An 18195-nucleotide genomic window follows, 5' to 3' on the forward strand; every position below is an offset into this window, starting at 1 on the left:
AGCGCATTAGTAGACATAAAGAAGGTTAATCAGGTCCTTTTTTGTGTTTTTTGGGGACTAAGATGAAGGCACTGTTTAATCCCAGCTGAAATGTAATGCAATGTTTGCTCCAAGCAGAATATTCTCACCCAGTTCCACAAAGCCTTTAATCTGGTCGGTTTAACACGACATGAGGGATAAACAGGCCAGTTATAAACACTGTGGGTATAACCTTAGGAGTGTCTTTCTAACCTCACCTTGGCAAGACCTTTCTGCAAAGACTTGCTAGGTATCATTCAGTAAGGAAAAATACTTAAGATGCCGTTTCTCTAAAAACCAGAAACATTTTATTAATGCCTGTGTTTTTTAAAATACAGTTTTCTGTGAGAAGTATTAACATTTTCACTATTGGATACCATAGCAAATTTGAAAATTATGTTCTTTCACTCAGTCATCTGATATAAGCACAATAATCTGTTGCAAGTCAGTACACAAAATACTGCTGATTTGCATTATAGTAAGAGGTATATTTTCTGCTCCCTACAGAGCAAATAGTTATGAAACAGTCCACTCCATGGAACTGCAATGCATGAGTGAGAAACATCTACTTACAGTCAGTGGGAAAAATCCGTAAACTGCATAATGGTAATTTTTTACTTGAATTCTAGATAGAAAACTCTACTTAGCAGACAGTCTGCTGCAGTGATAAGCCAAAGATCTTTTATTTCTGTCTGCCAGCCAATGTAATGCTTTGCTTTCTAGTAGCAGTTAATTTACATTAAAATATGTTTTTTATCTAGACTTTTTCCTGGTAGATGCAATTGGTAGATGTTCAAGTTTATTTCTCTGATTTATAAGTTTAAAATTACATTTTAACCGCAAAGTATGAAAGTAGATGTGTCACAACATCTCCCACATGCTTGAAGTTGACTGAAAAATTCTGGTTTTGCCAAGCCTTCCACAAGGGTTCAGAGTCTTTGACAGTAAACACTGGGTTTTAATAAATTAGGCTTATACCCACCTGACAGAACAAGGGCTGCAAGAGCCATTTAAAAAATTAATCTTTGAGAAGGGAGACCTGGGAACACGAGGGAAAAACAAAAAAGCAAGAAATATCTGATGGATCTACAAGGAAAACACATCGACCAGAGCTGAAAATATGTTCTTTTCAGATTTCTTAATGCTGTGATTTCACGGACTTCTCTGTGTGTTGGTGCTCAAAGCTTTTAAGTTAAGATTTCAGCTTCATTAATAATTGATCATCTCCTATCTTTCTGCTGTTTCATGGCAGACCAGACTTCACCCTCCATGGTATGTGTGCAGCTCTTTGTTAGCTGTAACAGATGTCAGTAGGGGTTGTGTGGGTATGTGCAAATGTAGAATTTCACAAATATTCTGCTTCAGATACTTCTTTCTTTGGGATCCAGCCTTGTTTATTATAGAAAATAGTTATGCTTTTGAGAGGACTGTATTTGCTTTTCCAGTCATAGCTGTACATTTCTCTTTTACTGTTTTTGGTTCAAAAAAACGTTGTTTTCTTCTTTTTCAAAAATGTTAGTTGCAATTTTTGTAGCCAAAGTATTCCTAGGGAATTTTGGCACTCTTCATATATTGAAAAATGACTGAAATTTTTTACTAACCTTCTCTGTGTGAACATGACATAACATTTGCTGTTGTCTAAATCTCTAATATGTGAAGCATAGAAAGCAACAAGCGTGATGCTTGAAACATATGTATGGTTACTTATACTGGAAAAGGTCGTAATATTATTTAATACTTTTAACATAGCTACAATGTGACTTTCATGTGTCATCTCAAAGATATGAAGACTCTTCATACTGGCCTTTAACAATCATTGAGTTCATTTTTAGTTCAGGAGAGCTTAGAGAGGCTTGAGGTGTGTGGGTTGTGTTTCAGTTATAAAAAATATGTGCATGTGGTTTCTTTGTTGTTTTCTTCAGGGGAAGTACTGTAGAGCATAATGAAGAACCAATTGAAGGTGAGTTAAGAGAAGGGTAAAAAGACCAAGCAGGCTCAGAAAATCTATGTGTGCCCTCCCAGAAGGTCCATTACATCCCATTTGACCCTTGAATGGTGGAGATTCTGGTTACTGCCTGACCACTGGTGGCCTCTGGAGGTATCAAAAGAAAGGCTCTAGCTGCAGATCCCTGTCTATAACCCTGGAAGTGTTTTGTCCAGTGTACTTTGTGGGAAGCCATCAGTTTTGAAATTGTTTCCACCCGCAGTCAGATAGATCCTAGCTTTCTTAACCTTATAACAACTTTTTTTAGACCCCGTTGTAGTGTTGGATGAGAGGCTGAGATGGATATATTTATGTGCCAACCTTCTGCATTATGTTCTTTTTATGTTCTCACATGGATTATGGTGCAAAAGTAGGAGTAGTTTCATTTTATAAATCTGAAGAAAAATAATAAAATAATAATATTATTCAGGGCTACTTTGAGTTGTAGGGGCCAGTCACAGAGAATCAGTCATTTTCCTAAGGAATATGGTCTATTCAGGCATAAGGAGAAAGACTTAATTCTAAAATAGACGTAACTTCAACCACCAAGCTCCATGTCCACAGACCTCCAGTCTTCTATGTCATGTTCTTTTTCAAACTGAGGACAGTATGGGTAAGCTTAAGAAATAATTTATCTGCACCAATTTACCCTGTTGCCTATGCCCCAAAGCATCTGTACACCTTTGATTACTTATTTAACAGTACAAAGGATGGAATTGCTGTCAATTCTTTAAAAAATGAAAAATCTTTCCACAATTGAGATGCTCTTTCCATTTTTATGAAAAGATATGGAAAACATTCTAAGTGAAACAGCAGATTTTTATTTTTTGCTATTAAATTAAAATTAAAATATTTTGGAGTTCATATTTTTGCTTTTATACCTGTTCTTATGAAAATGAAATTACTTTAGAGATAATTTTGAACTTCCTCAATAGAAATTCATACCACTATTAAAATGGTCAAACTTTTAATTTTATGAAAACTGTAATTCAAATTTCAGAGACAAATCAAATTTTTATTATTTCTGAATACTAATGCTCTGGTTCCAGATCAGGTTTACTTAATATTTAATTTAATATAGAGCAGTTTGAATTAACTGCTGCTACATCTGTGGATTCCAGTTTAAAATCTGTGTTTGAGCTGTTTGGAAGTTCATTTAATCCAAGTTCCTTGTTGAAAATTCCTATGATATTTCCCAGTCAAGCAGTTTTTGTGGAACTTCTATCACGAAAGCTCTAGAATGAAATATGTGGTAAAAATGGTAAAAGTTACTCAGTTGTTACTTTTATCTGCAATGTGGAAGTCCACTCTCATGATCCTTCTTTTCCTTACCCGGATCAGAAACTGAACCTGGGATGGGCAATCCTAATGGCCAAGATACTGATCATCTGTTTCAAAAGCATACTTCTTCATCTTGTATCTCTCTTACATCTCTCAGGCTGTTTGGTTTTTGGTTTTTTTTTTTCATTTCTGGGGTGATTTGTGGGTTTTTTTTAACTTTGGGGAACAGGAAAATGTTTTTCCATTTAACTCCAGGCTTGGTCAACAATTTTAGAAAACTGTTAATCCCTTAAATCAGTCATGCCTTGTGCTTTCCACATGCTCTGCAGTAGGTGCAGAGAGCCGATAAGCGTTACAGGGTGTTTTGAAAGCCAAGAAAATACATCTGTGTCAGATCAAAGGCAGAACCGATTCCCAGGGCTGGATATGTCCTGCCAGTAGCCTAGTCTTATTTTGACCAGAGGTCTATTTACAAAGCTCTATAATAGGGGCTCCAGGGTGTCCTTTTGACTAATAACAGATAATCTTTTTTATGTCCTGGAGAATGAAGATTAATAGACCTTTTAATTGTATTCAAGCTAGTACATTATGAGATTATTGCCTTAGAAGTGCCCGGCCATTTAGTCTAAAAGGAAAAAGAAACTTGATTTCTTCTGTAAACCTGGAAAAATAGTTCTCTAGCTAAAAAAGCCAAAACCAGTTCCTACATTGTAGTGTACCAATTTTGTGTATCTGTACTGGTCATTAACAGTCTATCACTGGAAACAAATGCCTGTCCTATCATTTCAGGGGGGAGTACACAGAAAAAAATAAAAAAGAAAGGAAAAGAAGTTTACTGTTGTAAGCACACTGGTAGCACTGGTAGCACAATTTTGACATTATTAGTTTACAGCTACAGCAGCATAGCTGTGTGAAACAGTTTATGCATAATAATCCTGGCTGACAGATGGGCAAAGTCATTCTTAAAAAGAATGGCTGAATGATGCTGTCTTGGCTACATTTCCTGTGAAAATACGAGTCATGTACTCAGAGCTTTTAAATACAAGGAGAAACTTTCAGCCTAAACTCCACTTATCTTCTAGGCAGGTTTAACTTTGCTTACAGGCAGGTTTTTGTTAGTATTTCAACAGTTCAGTAGTTATATTAATTATTAGTCTCTTTGCAGTATCTTGTGTGCAAGCTTATCTTCAGTTTGTTTGTTGATCTATTGCCCAGATACTCATAGATTATTGGGACATTTTTACATACTGCAGAAAATATTTGCAACATTATTAATCACCTGAGAAAAACCGACCAGGTGAATAATGAACTTTCATATTACCACCATTATTTTTCATTTTAAAAATAAAATGAGCTGCTCATGCATAGGTGAGTCCATTTATGATACCAACATTTTTACAAAGATATTTATCAGTCCTCCAATAAAAGGTGTCGCATCATCTTCCCTAGTGAAAACCAAGCAGAAGTTGTGGTAATTCATTTGTAGGGAAGGATTTTGCTTTCCCAGGCATTGCATCACCAGCCTTTGATTTCTGTTTAAAACCCATAATGCACTGAAAACCTAAGATAAATGAAATCTGAGATACCTAGATTTCTCCTCACTGCAGTTCAAAAGCTGACACTGTTTCAAAGCGCGGGTATAAAATGTTAACTTCCTCACTCTTCACATTTCTGGTTTTCAAGTGTCATTCTGAAATTTACAGTTAAATAGACCACATTTCCCCGTTTACATTCAAAGTTTTCTCCTATTTGCCAGCATTTTGCTGCAGTTTTACCCAATCCAGCACCTGAGATTCTCTGCAATGGTCTTTAACAGAAAACTAGGGAAATCCACACAGGAATAGAGCCCACAGCACTGGCAGGCAGGAAATGTTACTAGTAAATTTAGTAAAATAAGGAGAGGTAACAGAACTCCCTTCTTGTTCTCACAGTCTGAAGAGGGTGGAGCATGCCTGTCTAGCATCGCAGGATGATTTGTTCCTTATTCATAGATCAGAGGAAAGACAAGGAGAAATGCAAATGGTCGATATTTTTCATAATTTTTTTTCACTTTGGTGATTCTGTGGTTTTAACAATTTACTTTAGTTCTTTTCTGTGTTTTATTTTCACCTTTAGTCATAGTCAAAGGCTTTTGATCAAAAGTTATCAGCATCATTATTGTTAGCATAGCAATAACTGCTTTAAATTATATCTTCCAGAAATTACACTCCTGAAAGCTACTTGTTACTATCATCCAGTTTTATGCAATTTTTGCTGTTAAAGTCATGTCCCATTATGTAAAGAACTGAACATAATAGAAATTTTTTCCCATTTCTATATCCATTTCTATCCATAACTAGGTGCTAGGATCAGCGAATTGTACTGCACAGTCACTGCTTGCATTACTCTTCAGCTGAAGACCTTGACAGAAAGGTAGCATAATACACTGTCAGTGTGTTGTATCATGAACTACTCACAATCATATTCAAGTTTTGTTGGGTTTTTGTTTTTTGGGGTTTTTTTTTTTAATGGCCAAGCATTGTTTTGTCCTTGGTTTTTCCACAAGAACTCCGATTGATTGATGTAACACAGAATGGTATTACAGATTTTATCAACTCTTGAAGAGTACTAATGCACCTCAAAAACTTCTAACTCCGCCAGATGTCTAAGGCTGCTTAATTACTGGTTATTTAATGGACTATTTTTAAATGTCTTAGCATCATCATGTACTGATAAGTTTTGACTATTCCATAGCATATAGAGGGACTATTGCTGTTTTATTAATGGTTTCTTGACTATTGCTGACCAATGCAAACAACTATGTCATCTCTACTAAAATCCTCTGATCACATTTACAGCAAAAATACTCCTGTACACAGATGTGAAATATTCAATGTTAGGAGAAAAGGTTATAGATTTAATCATCACTGATGTTATAATTTTGAAATAATAAATTTGCTTTTATTTCAGACTGTGTTCAGACCTGGACATACCAGGTAGTGCCATTTCCTGTGAGGATATGAATGCTCCCCTATAAGTTGTAGGAGTTACTGACACCCACAGAAGTCTTTCCAGTTTGCAGGATCAGTATGAAAACAGTATTATCTTGTGTGTGCTGCAGGCGGGATTTACCAGTGTGCTGATACGATGTGGAACATCAACTGCCTTTAGTTCCCATAGGAAATGGGTAGCAATGCTCCCTTTGGCACTTCTGAAAATCCAGATCCTAAGGCTAACGTTTGCCTTTTTTTATTTTTTTATTTTACAGTTTAGGTTTGAGATGTCAATACAATGAGATTAGTCATGGTTTAGTAAAGTGTGGTTATAAAAAGTTTCTCTGTAAGAAATAGATACTGCTCTTAAAATGGCTATGCAGTTGATCGTATACATCTGATTTATCTGAATTTTTATTAAAATGCTGAAAAACTTATATCGTAATTCAGGTGTTTATTCTCTAAACTTTTCCTGTAATAACTACGTAACAGTGATTGCTAAGTACCTAAATATGTTAATGAAGGATTCACACAGTCTGTGCTCTTTAAGAAGTAGCTACTCACGGAAACGAAGTGACATGTGAGCTTGTGTGTGTGTTTCACTTCAGAAATTTCAGAATAATGGCCCGAGATGTATTTTTGGCAGTCCATGGAGACTTCAAGCAACAGGCCTCACACCTCAGTTTCTCACTTTTAAATTGTACTGGGGACAGCTGGTGATACATGGTATTCTTTCTAACTTGTTTCTTATGTGCAGTTGCTGCAGTCATAAAGCAGTTCGGAGGGAATGTGCTCTTTAAGAAGAGGCAAATGAGAGTAAATAAGAAAATAGGAGTCATATATATTATCTTAGCCTAGCGGACTACAGACATTAAAAGTATAGTGGCACAATGTTAAAATAATGTTGAAGGTCTAAGCTTAAATTGAAAAAGAAGCAAGCAAAACAAACCCCACATTTTTAAACAAGAAAAAGACTGACACTCCAGTCTTACTTCATCTGAAAACAGCCCATCTCTACCTGAGTTCATGAGAAGAAGTTTAATTTAAACATACGCTAGCTAATACAGACCCAATTAAAACTAAATTTATTTTATTTTATTTAGAAAGAATGAAAATCCTTTACAGTGGAATATTGAACAAAACACTCTGAAACACTTCTTCCTATCAAATTATTATGGCTTCTTCTAGAGCATTTCCATTTGTCTCATAACTTCTTTTCTCACTGTAATTTTTTCAGGTTTTATTAATATGTGTTTATCCTAATAGTGTATATTTAAGTTACTATACTAAAAACACTCTGCTATGCATGATGCTGTGATGGAAATTAGATTTCTCTACCAAGAGTGTAGTGTTTTGAGAGAGTGTTGGTTTTTTTCCTTCGAAGTTTTTAGATGCAATTAGGCATGATGGATTATAGTTTGATTTTTTTTTTTAATATGAGCCTTTGGAAAACAGCCTGAAATGCTAAGCTTCATAGTTTACAAGCAAGAAATGCTGCTGAAATGTTGTTAGAAACATATAGATGTTGCACATCTGTGGCAAGCGTACTGTACCGTCACCAATTTTCCTTTTATCTCCTGTTTGGGCATGGAGGAGAATGCTAAGCACCTCATCTGATGCAATAAGATAAGGAGAGCTGCAGTTCTGCCTTTATGCTGTAGACACTGCAAGCCAGTCCCTTCTATTTTAGGCTTGGGTGTAGATAGCAACTATCTGAGTGTGCATTAGACTGTCTTGGTGGGGTTCACGTGCCCAACCATGAGTCTCTAACATTACCTTAAGCATCCCAAAATATTTGACCTCCTTGCAAGGCCAACATATGTGATAGGCAGAGCTGTAGCTTGGTGAAGCAGCAGCTGGAGACCATGCAGGTCACCTTTTTTCAATCTTTTAAGGGTCAGCACCGCCCCCACCCTGGCAGTGCTTCCCTCTTATTCTCACATGCGTTGGATCCAGGTTTCTTTCTTTTTGGTCCCTGGTGCTTTTAGTCCCAGGGACTCTTTTATTTCCCAAATAGAGTAAGACTACCCAGAAATTCTTCAGTGTTATCTGCCAACAAGTGATAAAAAAAATCTACAAAAACCACAAAGGTAAATAAAAGTAAACCCGGCAGAACAATGACATCTGTACAATTACAAGAAAAGCTGGGCATAGGATTAGCTATACTGGGAGCAGAAATGGAATATCTGTATAAGGAGGGGACTCAAATGAACATTTTAAATGATTATTAAAAAGCATTATTGAACTAACCTTAACCCTTCACTCTCCTGAAATCTTCCACCCCATCTCTCTTCTTTGCATCTTTGAATTGAAGCTGAGATTGTATGTCCTGAGATGAAGAGATGCATAGCTGAAGGTCAAGTGAGCCAACTTACCATTGCCTTCATTGTGAAATAGGATCCAGTGCCCCCAGATTCTGAGGGTTCTTTCTTCTCCTTTAACATTACAGTGTAAATAAGGAGTGTGTTATTTTTAAAGACTGTCTTTAGTTTTCATGCTTTGGTTCACATGATGGAGTATCCTCACAGAGCATGAAATGGATTCCTTTCAGATGAAATTAAGCCAAAAGACGTGCTTCAAAAGTTGGTCCAGACTAGCTGGAAGTAAAAACCCTGCAGCATGCACTGTGTAGACATCCTGTCCTCTACATCAGCTGCTTTGCTTTCCAGATCTGCGCCCACTGCACTGTGTTGTTCGTCAATATAAACACAGCCTACCTGTGCTTATTGGTTTCCCAGTCTCCAATGCTTTGAGCAGTGTGGCTGGGTTTTGCTAGCTATCAGAGAATCACAGCTGTTAAGGTTGTAAGGGACCTCTGGGCATCATCTGGTCCAACCACCCCCAGTCAAGCAAGGCCACCCAGAGCTGGTTGCCACGTATGGCCATCTAGATCCACCTTCCCTGTTAATGTCTGAGGTGCTGGAGACTTCTGCAATTTGTGTCTTCTTTAGGCTTGTCTTCTTGTAAGCCAGACTCTCGGTGTGTGTTTCTGTTCAGAAGAGACTACTTGAGCTGTGTCGTCACTCAGCTTCTACATGTCATCTTATGAAAGCTACCCACTTCCTATCCTGAGTCCTGTCCACACATGGCTTATCATTCTTGTGCTGTCCTGCCTCCTTAATATTCCCAGCAAATGCCTGTAACTTAATCTGTTTCCACCAAGTATGCAGAAGAGGGAAAAGGAGGGGGGAGGGGATGTTCAGACAGTCATGGTTCATATGGCTTTAAACTCCAACAGGGGAGGTTCAGACTGGGCATTAGGAAAAAATTTTTCACAGAAAGCGTGGTCAGACAGTGGAATAGGCTGCCCAGGGAGGTGGTGGAGTCACCATCCCTGGATTTGTTTAAGGGTCGTTTAGATGAGATGGTGGGGGATATGGTGTAGGGGAGAACTTTGTAGAATAGGGCTGATGGTTGGACTCGATGATCCCAAGGGTCTTTTCCAACCTGAATGATTCTGTGATATTTCATAGCACATCTACTCCATTTGTACTGAACTTCCCAATATAACAGAGACCCAAGCCAGTAGGCTGTGGCAAACCATTTATCACCATGAGGACCATCTTGAGTCCAGAAGCAGTATAGCTGTGCTGAGGTGCAGTGCATGTAAATGCAGTTTCACTGCTTGCCAGATCCAAACTGGTTTATGGGCAGCTGTGCCAAATGTCTAGAAGTATCTTGACCTTATGTTCCTGCTCCTGGGAGAAGTGAATGTTGCCAGATAGAATGTCTCTGCATCTATAAGTTCCAATCTCAAGGAGTTCAGGTGCAAACCTGGCTATTTGAAGATTGGGCACATCTGCATAGTCAGATGCTGAGAGTTGAAGTTTATTAGCTCCAGACTACTCAGAGCAGGGACAGAGCATGCATGTGCCTGTTGTCTCCTGATCAGGAAGACCTACTTATAGTACAAGTACTAGTCACTCCATGTTTGACTTCATACTGACACAGAGTTCATGCTGCACATCCATGCAGAGCTTCATTAAAAATTTTTCATACTCAAGTGGATTTATCTTTGTGCTTTTCTTAAATTAATTCTCCTCCAAATCACACTGAATTGTCTTTAACATCTGAAGCAAGGTGGGAAAGGGGAGTAACTATAGCCCAAGAGAGTTCTTTCAGACACAAGATGTTAAACTGCTTTTTGATCAGCTGCTTGTAGAAATGTACATTAAACTGTAAACCATGGTTCTTCTTGTAACCAGCTAATGATCCTATCAGTCGCAGACTAATTACCTCTACCTCGTTCTAAATTCTGCTGCATTGAAAAAGCCAAAGTCACATTCTGATCCTGTTAATCACATTCAGCTTTGAAGAGTACGTAGTGGTTGTGTGTTAATTCAACTTCTCTCCCCGGTAATTTGTTTGATTGCCTGTTACTTGCAATCTGCACTAACTGAATAAATGTGTTGTGTCCTGATGGGAAATTATGACTTTTGTTTAAGCTATTTTAATGCAGATGTTTTGCCTAGAAATTGGTGTAAATTCTTCTCGCCTTTCTGCTTTAAAGTACTTTCAACAGGAAGAACAAAAAGGTGTTAACCCTTTGTAGAAGGTAATAAATCAACAGGGTAAAAGCTATATTTCTTCAATGCTAGGTTAATAGCCTGAAGGCTTCTCATCTGCGTATGAATAAATAAGTAAATAAGATAATAAAGTATGACAAGGAGATGCTGGTGCTATATCCGTTTATTCTTTTCCTCCATCTCCAGCAATATGTATTGTCTGCATTGTCAGGACCTAGAACAGAGTCTGCCTATTCATTACTTCTTCTATTTATTTTTTTCTTTAATATAATCACACACACACAAACACACACACATATTCTACATAGCTCTATGTGAGTCTTTCAGAAAAAGACTGAACACATGCCAAATGTACTTTCAGCTTCCCACATCATTTTTCTGAACAAGAGTACAAGGCTACTGGATATGTCCTATAAGCACAAAACAATTGTTACAAGGACATTTTTATTAACATTGGATCTATGTGATAATAAAGATTTATTGTGATTTTACCTTTGAAATCCCCTGAATCTTAATGAGAATTTTTTCTCCCTGTTCTGAATTCCAATGATAAATACTCTGATTGTCATGGCCATGTTAAATAATTGTTAAATCCTTTTAGATTACTTTCAACATTTTAAAAATAAACAACTGATTTTATGGAGGCATTTTTTCAAGTTAAGGGCAGACATTAACTTTTGGTATAAGAAGCATTCCCTGCTAAAAAGAGGTTACGCTTGTAAAATGCTAATGTCAAAATTATTTATAAAGAGAATCTAAAGTTGACTCTGAAATGTTTAGTTCAAATGCTGCCTGAAAGTGTGGACCAATTAGTGATTTCTTACCAGATCAGCCTTTTTGACAGACTATTCATTTAGACTCAAAAATATTTGGAAGCAAGGTCTGGAGACCTGATGTTTATTAATTCATGAAAGACTTATACTAATTAGCAGTGTTCATTTCCCAGAGGCTCACTTAGCCTATGGAAACAAGCCCCTCTGTGCTCCTTACAGAAGAAAGAAATTCCTTCAAGCAGGCCATAAGAGCATCCAAAGTGGACTCCTCTGAGTGATCATTGATTGAATTCCTCTCTCTCCATTGACCAAAGAGACAACAAAAAGAGTTTTGCCTCCCAAGGATACTTCCCTCATATTCTGGGGTGCTTCTCTGAGCAACATGGCTGCCAGCAGATGGCAATAAATTAATTCATTCTGGTAGAACCAAAACTCTCAGACCATCTGCATGCAATGACATTTTCCACTTACTATTGTGGTATCTCAGTATTGAAGTTTTTACGTTGTTCATTTTCTTAAAAGGATTTGCAGCACATTATTTGCTACCTCTCTTCAAATGTTCATAGACTCATAGAATCATAGAATCCCAGGTTGGAAGGGACCTCAAGGATCATCTGGTCCAACCTTTCTTGGCAAAAGCACAGTAGAGACAGGACCCTGTCCAGCTGAATCTTAAAAGTGTTGAGGAACCTCTCACTTCCCTGGGGACATTATTCCAGCAGCTGATTGGTCTCATTGTGAAAAATTTTCCTCTTGTGTCTAATCAGAGTCTCCCCAGGATTAACTCGCACCCATTACCCCTTGTCTTTTCCATGTGGCTCCTTGTAAGTAGAGAGTCCTCTCCTTTGTAGCCACTGTTTAAGTACTGGAACATGGTGACAAGGTGTCTCCTAAGCCTTCTCTTCTCCAGGCTGAACAAACCAGTTCTCTCAGCCTTTCCTCACAGGACAGGCTGCCCATTCCGTTGATCATCTTTGTGGCCCTTCTCTGGACCCTCTCCAGCCTGGCCACATCTTTTTTGTGTAGCAGGGACCAAAATGGAACACAGTATTCCAGGTGTGGTCTGACAAAGGCTGAGTAGAGAAGGATAATGACTTCTTTATCTCTGCTGGTGATGCCCTTGTTGATGCAGCCCAGCATCCTGTTGGCCACAGCAGCACACTGGTCACTCATATTGAACTTGTCTATCAGGATACGAGGACCCCCAGATCCCTTTCCACTGAGCTGCTCCCCAGCTGGGTAGGTCCCAGCCTGTGCTGCACTCCTGGATGGTGTTTTCCCAGGTACAACACCTTACACTTGTCCTCCTTGAACTTCATAAGGTCCTTGTTAGCCCACTCTTCCAGCCTGTCCAGGTCTTCCTGCAGGGTGATTCTCCCTTCCCAAGTGCCCACTTCCCCACTCAGTTTGGTATCACCAGCAAACCTCGTCAGGGTACACTTGATCCCATCATCCAGATCACTTATGAAGATATTAAACAGCATTGGACCCAGTATCGATCCCTAGGGACCCCACTTGTGACAGGTTGCCAGTTTGAAAAGGAGCCATTTCCCACCACCCTCTGGGTGCAGCCTGTCAGCCAGTTCCTTCCCACTGCACAAACCACTTGTCCAGACCATAACACATCAGTTTCTCTAGGAGGAGGCTGTGGGGAACCGTATCAAAAGCCTTGGAGAAATCCAGGTAGACAAATGCCCCACATTCCAGTCCAAAATCTAGTTTGCTTAGGGACCCTCAGCTTCCCAAAACTGCAAGACTGGATCTTCAGCATTTGATCAGCTGTACATTCTTTATTTCTTCGCCTTCTCTTTTTAATTTTTTACTGTAAAAACATATCACTCATCTTCTCATGGAGTTCAGCACTCCTCTTATTTTACTGTAATATTTTTACTATTAGTCTCACTTGTCTGATTTAACAGACAATATTAAAAATGCCGACTGGTTCCCAGCCATTTATTGTTTGAAATAAATCTACCTCTTTTCTTTTTTTACTGGCTTGCCGTATTGCTGGAGGACACAGAATGAAGTCTCAGTTTTACCTTCACATTTCAAGAAAATGTCAAGTTTGATAGGGAATTCAGCTCCTCCATTCTTCCTCTAAAAATACGTTATTAGGTCAATTTACTTCTGTTATTGTGTTCTATTCCTTGATCATTTTAATTCAAGGCATCTGGCCCAAATCTGTTATATTCAGTGTGGGGTTCTGGTTCAAAAGAACTGATCACAGATGTGCTGACCCATGTGAAAGCCACTTGAAAACTCAGATTTTATTAGGCTTTAAGTTTTCTGCCTTGCATTTGTAAAAGTCATGTGCTAAGATTATAAAATAAAGAACTCAAAAAAATCAAGGAATGAGAAAGAGCTTTAGAGGTAGAAAAAGAAATGAAGGCTTATAGATAGAAGGAAAGTTCAGGAGGAAAAGTGTGATATTAGTGAAACACAGGCTCTGTTACTGCAAAGGAAATGGAAAGACATTTGGGGAATCAACCTCTGGCATGCTGTATTCTGATTATTAGGAGCACATGGGAAGTGGAGACTGCTGTTTTGTTGGGACCATGTATGGCACCTAGCACAATGGAAAATGGTACGAGATTAGCCCTGTTGAGCCATTAGGTGGTATAAACAATAAGGAACAAACAGAAAATGAAAATAAATTGAGATGGAACTTGGAGAAGGAAAGTGACTGTGGTGTCAGCATGTGGTGGGCACAGTTGCAAAGCAGTGCAAAGCCACCTCATGGACTGGGTCTCTCTCACCATGCACTAAGGAGCTTCTTAACAACCCTGGGTTTTCCTGCCTCCATCCAAGAACTGTCTGTGAACAGTGTGTGGCATGCTGTGCCATTTCGCTTTGGTGTGGTGTAAAGTCAGACTGCAAACAGAAACTGTTCTAATTACATTCTCCTATGGTTTGTTTTATTCCTGTTTTGTTTTATTTAGGTTGACCTGCTTGTCCCTACAAAAATCACTGGCATAATTACCCAAGGAGCTAAGGATTTTGGTCACGTCCAGTTTGTGGGGTCCTACAAGCTTGCTTACAGTAATGATGGGGAGCACTGGATCATATACCAAGATGAAAAACAAAAGAAGGATAAGGTAAAGCAAAGAGAAAATTGGTATTTTAGTTGCATTTACAGAGAACTACATCTGTAGTAACTTCAGTGCTGGACGCCTGTGGATTATTGCATGCTGCCTACTTTATAGGGTTCCATATGCATAGGATCCCACAGATAAAAGTCAAGGTGAATAAAAAAGAGTCATATAACACAATGACATTCACAGTGCAGTAATATCATACCTATCAGTGCAATGCACCTGATTTAACGCTATTAAAGATGGGACATAAAACTTTACAGTTCTCCATTTATTGGAATTATTTCTTCCTTTAACTCTAAAGAAGAAGGTTTATAAATATCAGTTTATTTGTATATTCAAAAACAGTGTCCCAGTGCATATTTTGACAAGTATGCACTATTTTCTGTAATTTTCTGTAAAGCACATCTTTAGTGTACCTCATTACCTAGCCATTTTCGATTTTATTTTTCTTCTGGAAATTAATCACTTAGGGTTTCAAATACCCAATGGAAAGATTATTTTTATTACACTATTAAATGACTACAAAACATAAAAAGTTTCACAACTTCCTTTGCAAATATTTAATGAGAGGTGTAGAGAAAGTACAGGTTTGCTGATTGATTTACCTGGAAGAATTTAATCTTTCTGTTGTTATTTAGGATATTATTCATTATACCTTTCCTTTAAACTGTGTAACACCTTTATACTGCAAATACCTGAATTCATAATATCATCTGTTAAGAAAGAGATTACACCGTATGCATTGCTTAAGGGAAATGTTAAGCAAGCTGACAAAATGTGAATTATTTATTAAATATCTTAGTGGGATTATGTCTGACTGAAACAAAAGATACATTAATAAAAATACCAGATGGCTTATATGTCTGATAATGCATCTTTAAATCCAGTGGTTTTAACATCTGTATTCAGTGATAAATGTTCCCACTTGTACCTATTTTCCTAGAATAAACAAAAAATCTTCAGTAAAAAATTAATACCCTTCAATATAGATTAATTAAATTCATTTTTTGGAATTAATGAGAAAGCTTTTGATATGAATTGATAAGTGCTGTATGAGTACAGGTAGATCTATTGATGATGGGTTAGACAGCTGCATCTCTTAAATTTCACTGATTTTAAATGATTGGTCAAATATACACCCATTTGTTAGGGGAAGGTGTGCTAAATTACTGGATTAAATATGTGCATAACTGTATGTGTGTGTCTGCATAGACATGTTATAAGTTTCTTATTCAGAGATGACACTGCAAAGTCCCACTCTTAAAAGCCAAATGGCAGTTCACTGTGGTTTTATCCTGAACTGAGATTTTTCCCCATCAAATTCTAAAGGATTTTAGATAGGGAAAACAAAATCAGTGTTTTAGCCATCCAGCTGAGAAGGTCCTGACACCAATGATTATGGATGTGTCTAGTATAATTGGTTGTCAGATAAAAATTGGAAACAAGCAACTCACCTTTTGTAGACGTACCATAAATGCATTCAATATAAATGACAGATAGTCACTTCAGTACTTCGTACACATCCCATTTTAAATCCCTGGCATTTAAAAACAGAACCAAAAGATCTGCTGCGAAGGAAATGTCTTCTCCAAGCTAAACTTCTATTAGTGAACTGTTACATTCATTTATTGAAAAAGAGAGCGTGTGTTCAGGTCCCATGTGAGAAACACATCAACAGTCACAAGCAAATCTAAAAGAAAATGCACTGTCACTTAACAGCACTGTTCCAGTCTACACTTGTTTATAACATTTGCCAAGGCAATTAAATTCTTTTTGCTGTCATCATCAACTGGATTGTTAATAACACATATTCCATTAGGAACAATGGAAATCTCTTAATCATTGTCTTATTAAAACATCTCACATCCTGTATTAATTAACATCCTTAAGAATAAAATAGGTGCATATTACAATGATTCTTTAACAAATCAAGAGCAATTAAAAGCAGAATGTCATCAAATGCACTTAGCTGGAAATAAGTTATAACTTCTGAGTTTAAATTTGTACAAAATAAACAAGATCATTTGATACAAGTCTAGACCTGAGTCTTTGATACATAAGCATTAATCAAAAATATCTTTACTATTTTTAATTTTTTCCATATGACAAAAGTCTGGAAAAGTCAAAAGTCTGATAACACAGTCTGACATTCCAGAAATGCTACCTGTTGGTCAGTGAACTTGGCAAAGCTTTAGAGGGGGTAGGAATGGAAAGGATCTCGAGACAGCCCCTAGACATATACCTCCTGACCTATGAAGAGACTACGTTCCTCTCCTCCCATCCCCTCTCAGGTCTTCTCAGCAGAAAATAGGATTCAACAATCCCCAAGTCCCTTCCTGCCACCCTAGGAGTAAGTGCAAACAGTTCATTGTTAGAACTAAAGCTTAGTTCATTCACCTGTCCTTCACTTCATACAGTGCTCATATCGTGCACCATTATATGTTCACAGAAACAGCCAGTCATGAAAATTCTATAATCTCAGCAGTCTACTGCAGTGTTTAAATATCCTTAAAGGTGGAAAGGTTGCTTATCCCCCTCCCTGCACTACACCCACCTTGTCCTTAGAGGACTCAAAAACCTGACTTCATCTTTTTGGACAGTTTGTTTTGGCTGAAGCATGTTAACTATTTCTTCTCACTTTTTCTTGGGGGAAAAATGATCTTTGTTCTTTCAGTCTTTCCTCAAAGGGTACGTTTTCTCAACCTCAGATCAGTCTTTTGTGTTCTGCTTGGACCAGCTCTTCCTGAAGTGTGGTTTCACAAACTTGTAGTGTTGCAATCTTTAGCACAGAACTACTGCCTACTCCATCATTCTCCATCTTGTACCTGTGACATTGGATATGACTTCCTAAGGTTTGGCTTGCTACTCATCATTGTTAAATTGCACCATTGATCTTCTGTGCCTTTCTCCAATTTGTCGACTGCTCTGAATTTTGATCCCACCTCTCAAAATGGAAAAAGTTTGGCCACATCTGCACTTTTAACAAGAAAATCTATTTCCATCATCCATTTCATTACTGAGAATACATAAATTGCATTCGGCCAGAGACGTGGAGCATCACCCAGTAAAACCTTCCAGTTTGACACCAAACCCTTCATCACCGCTCTAGCTAGGTCTGTGTCGATGCAGTGTGCTCTGATGGGATTTGCCCACTGGATGTGTATACCACCAGAAATACTGCCTGCACTCTTACTCTGGCCTGTGTTCAGTGGAACAAAAATATAAATGGAAAATAAAAACAGCCAAAGAAAAATCAATGCTGTGCCTCATCCATGGGGAGAGGAAGAGAAATAGCATCATCAGTCCTGTCTGATAGTAATGTCTTTGCACGGGATCCACAACACTTCCCTTAGCTTAAGTTAAGAGACAAGATTTGGCCCAAAATGCAAGAACAATGTAGAAGACACCATGTTTTCACAGTTTCATTAAATGTTTCTTCTGTCCCCTGGAGATGCATAAGGAAGAGAAAACATAGATCCTGTCAACTATCAACAGCAGCAAGCATAAATTATTCATAATTTACCCTCATTCGTTCTATTAATTAGC

At 37.9% G+C, this 18195-nt stretch overlaps 1 protein-coding gene across 2 annotated transcripts in view; it reads left to right on the forward strand.

Annotated features, from left to right (window-relative positions):
• EDIL3 (EGF like repeats and discoidin domains 3) overlaps positions 1-18195 on the forward strand; it is a 255683-nt gene that overhangs the window by 226700 nt on the left and 10788 nt on the right. For both annotated transcript variants that reach the window (XM_074855638.1, XM_074855639.1), the window contains one exon: positions 14494-14649. In XM_074855638.1, the coding sequence (XP_074711739.1) occupies positions 14494-14649 (156 nt within the window). The remainder of the gene's footprint in view (positions 1-14493; positions 14650-18195) is intronic.

This window comes from Strix uralensis, chromosome Z (genome assembly GCF_047716275.1).
Source record: "Strix uralensis isolate ZFMK-TIS-50842 chromosome Z, bStrUra1, whole genome shotgun sequence".
Classification (NCBI taxonomy): domain Eukaryota; kingdom Metazoa; phylum Chordata; class Aves; order Strigiformes; family Strigidae; genus Strix; species Strix uralensis.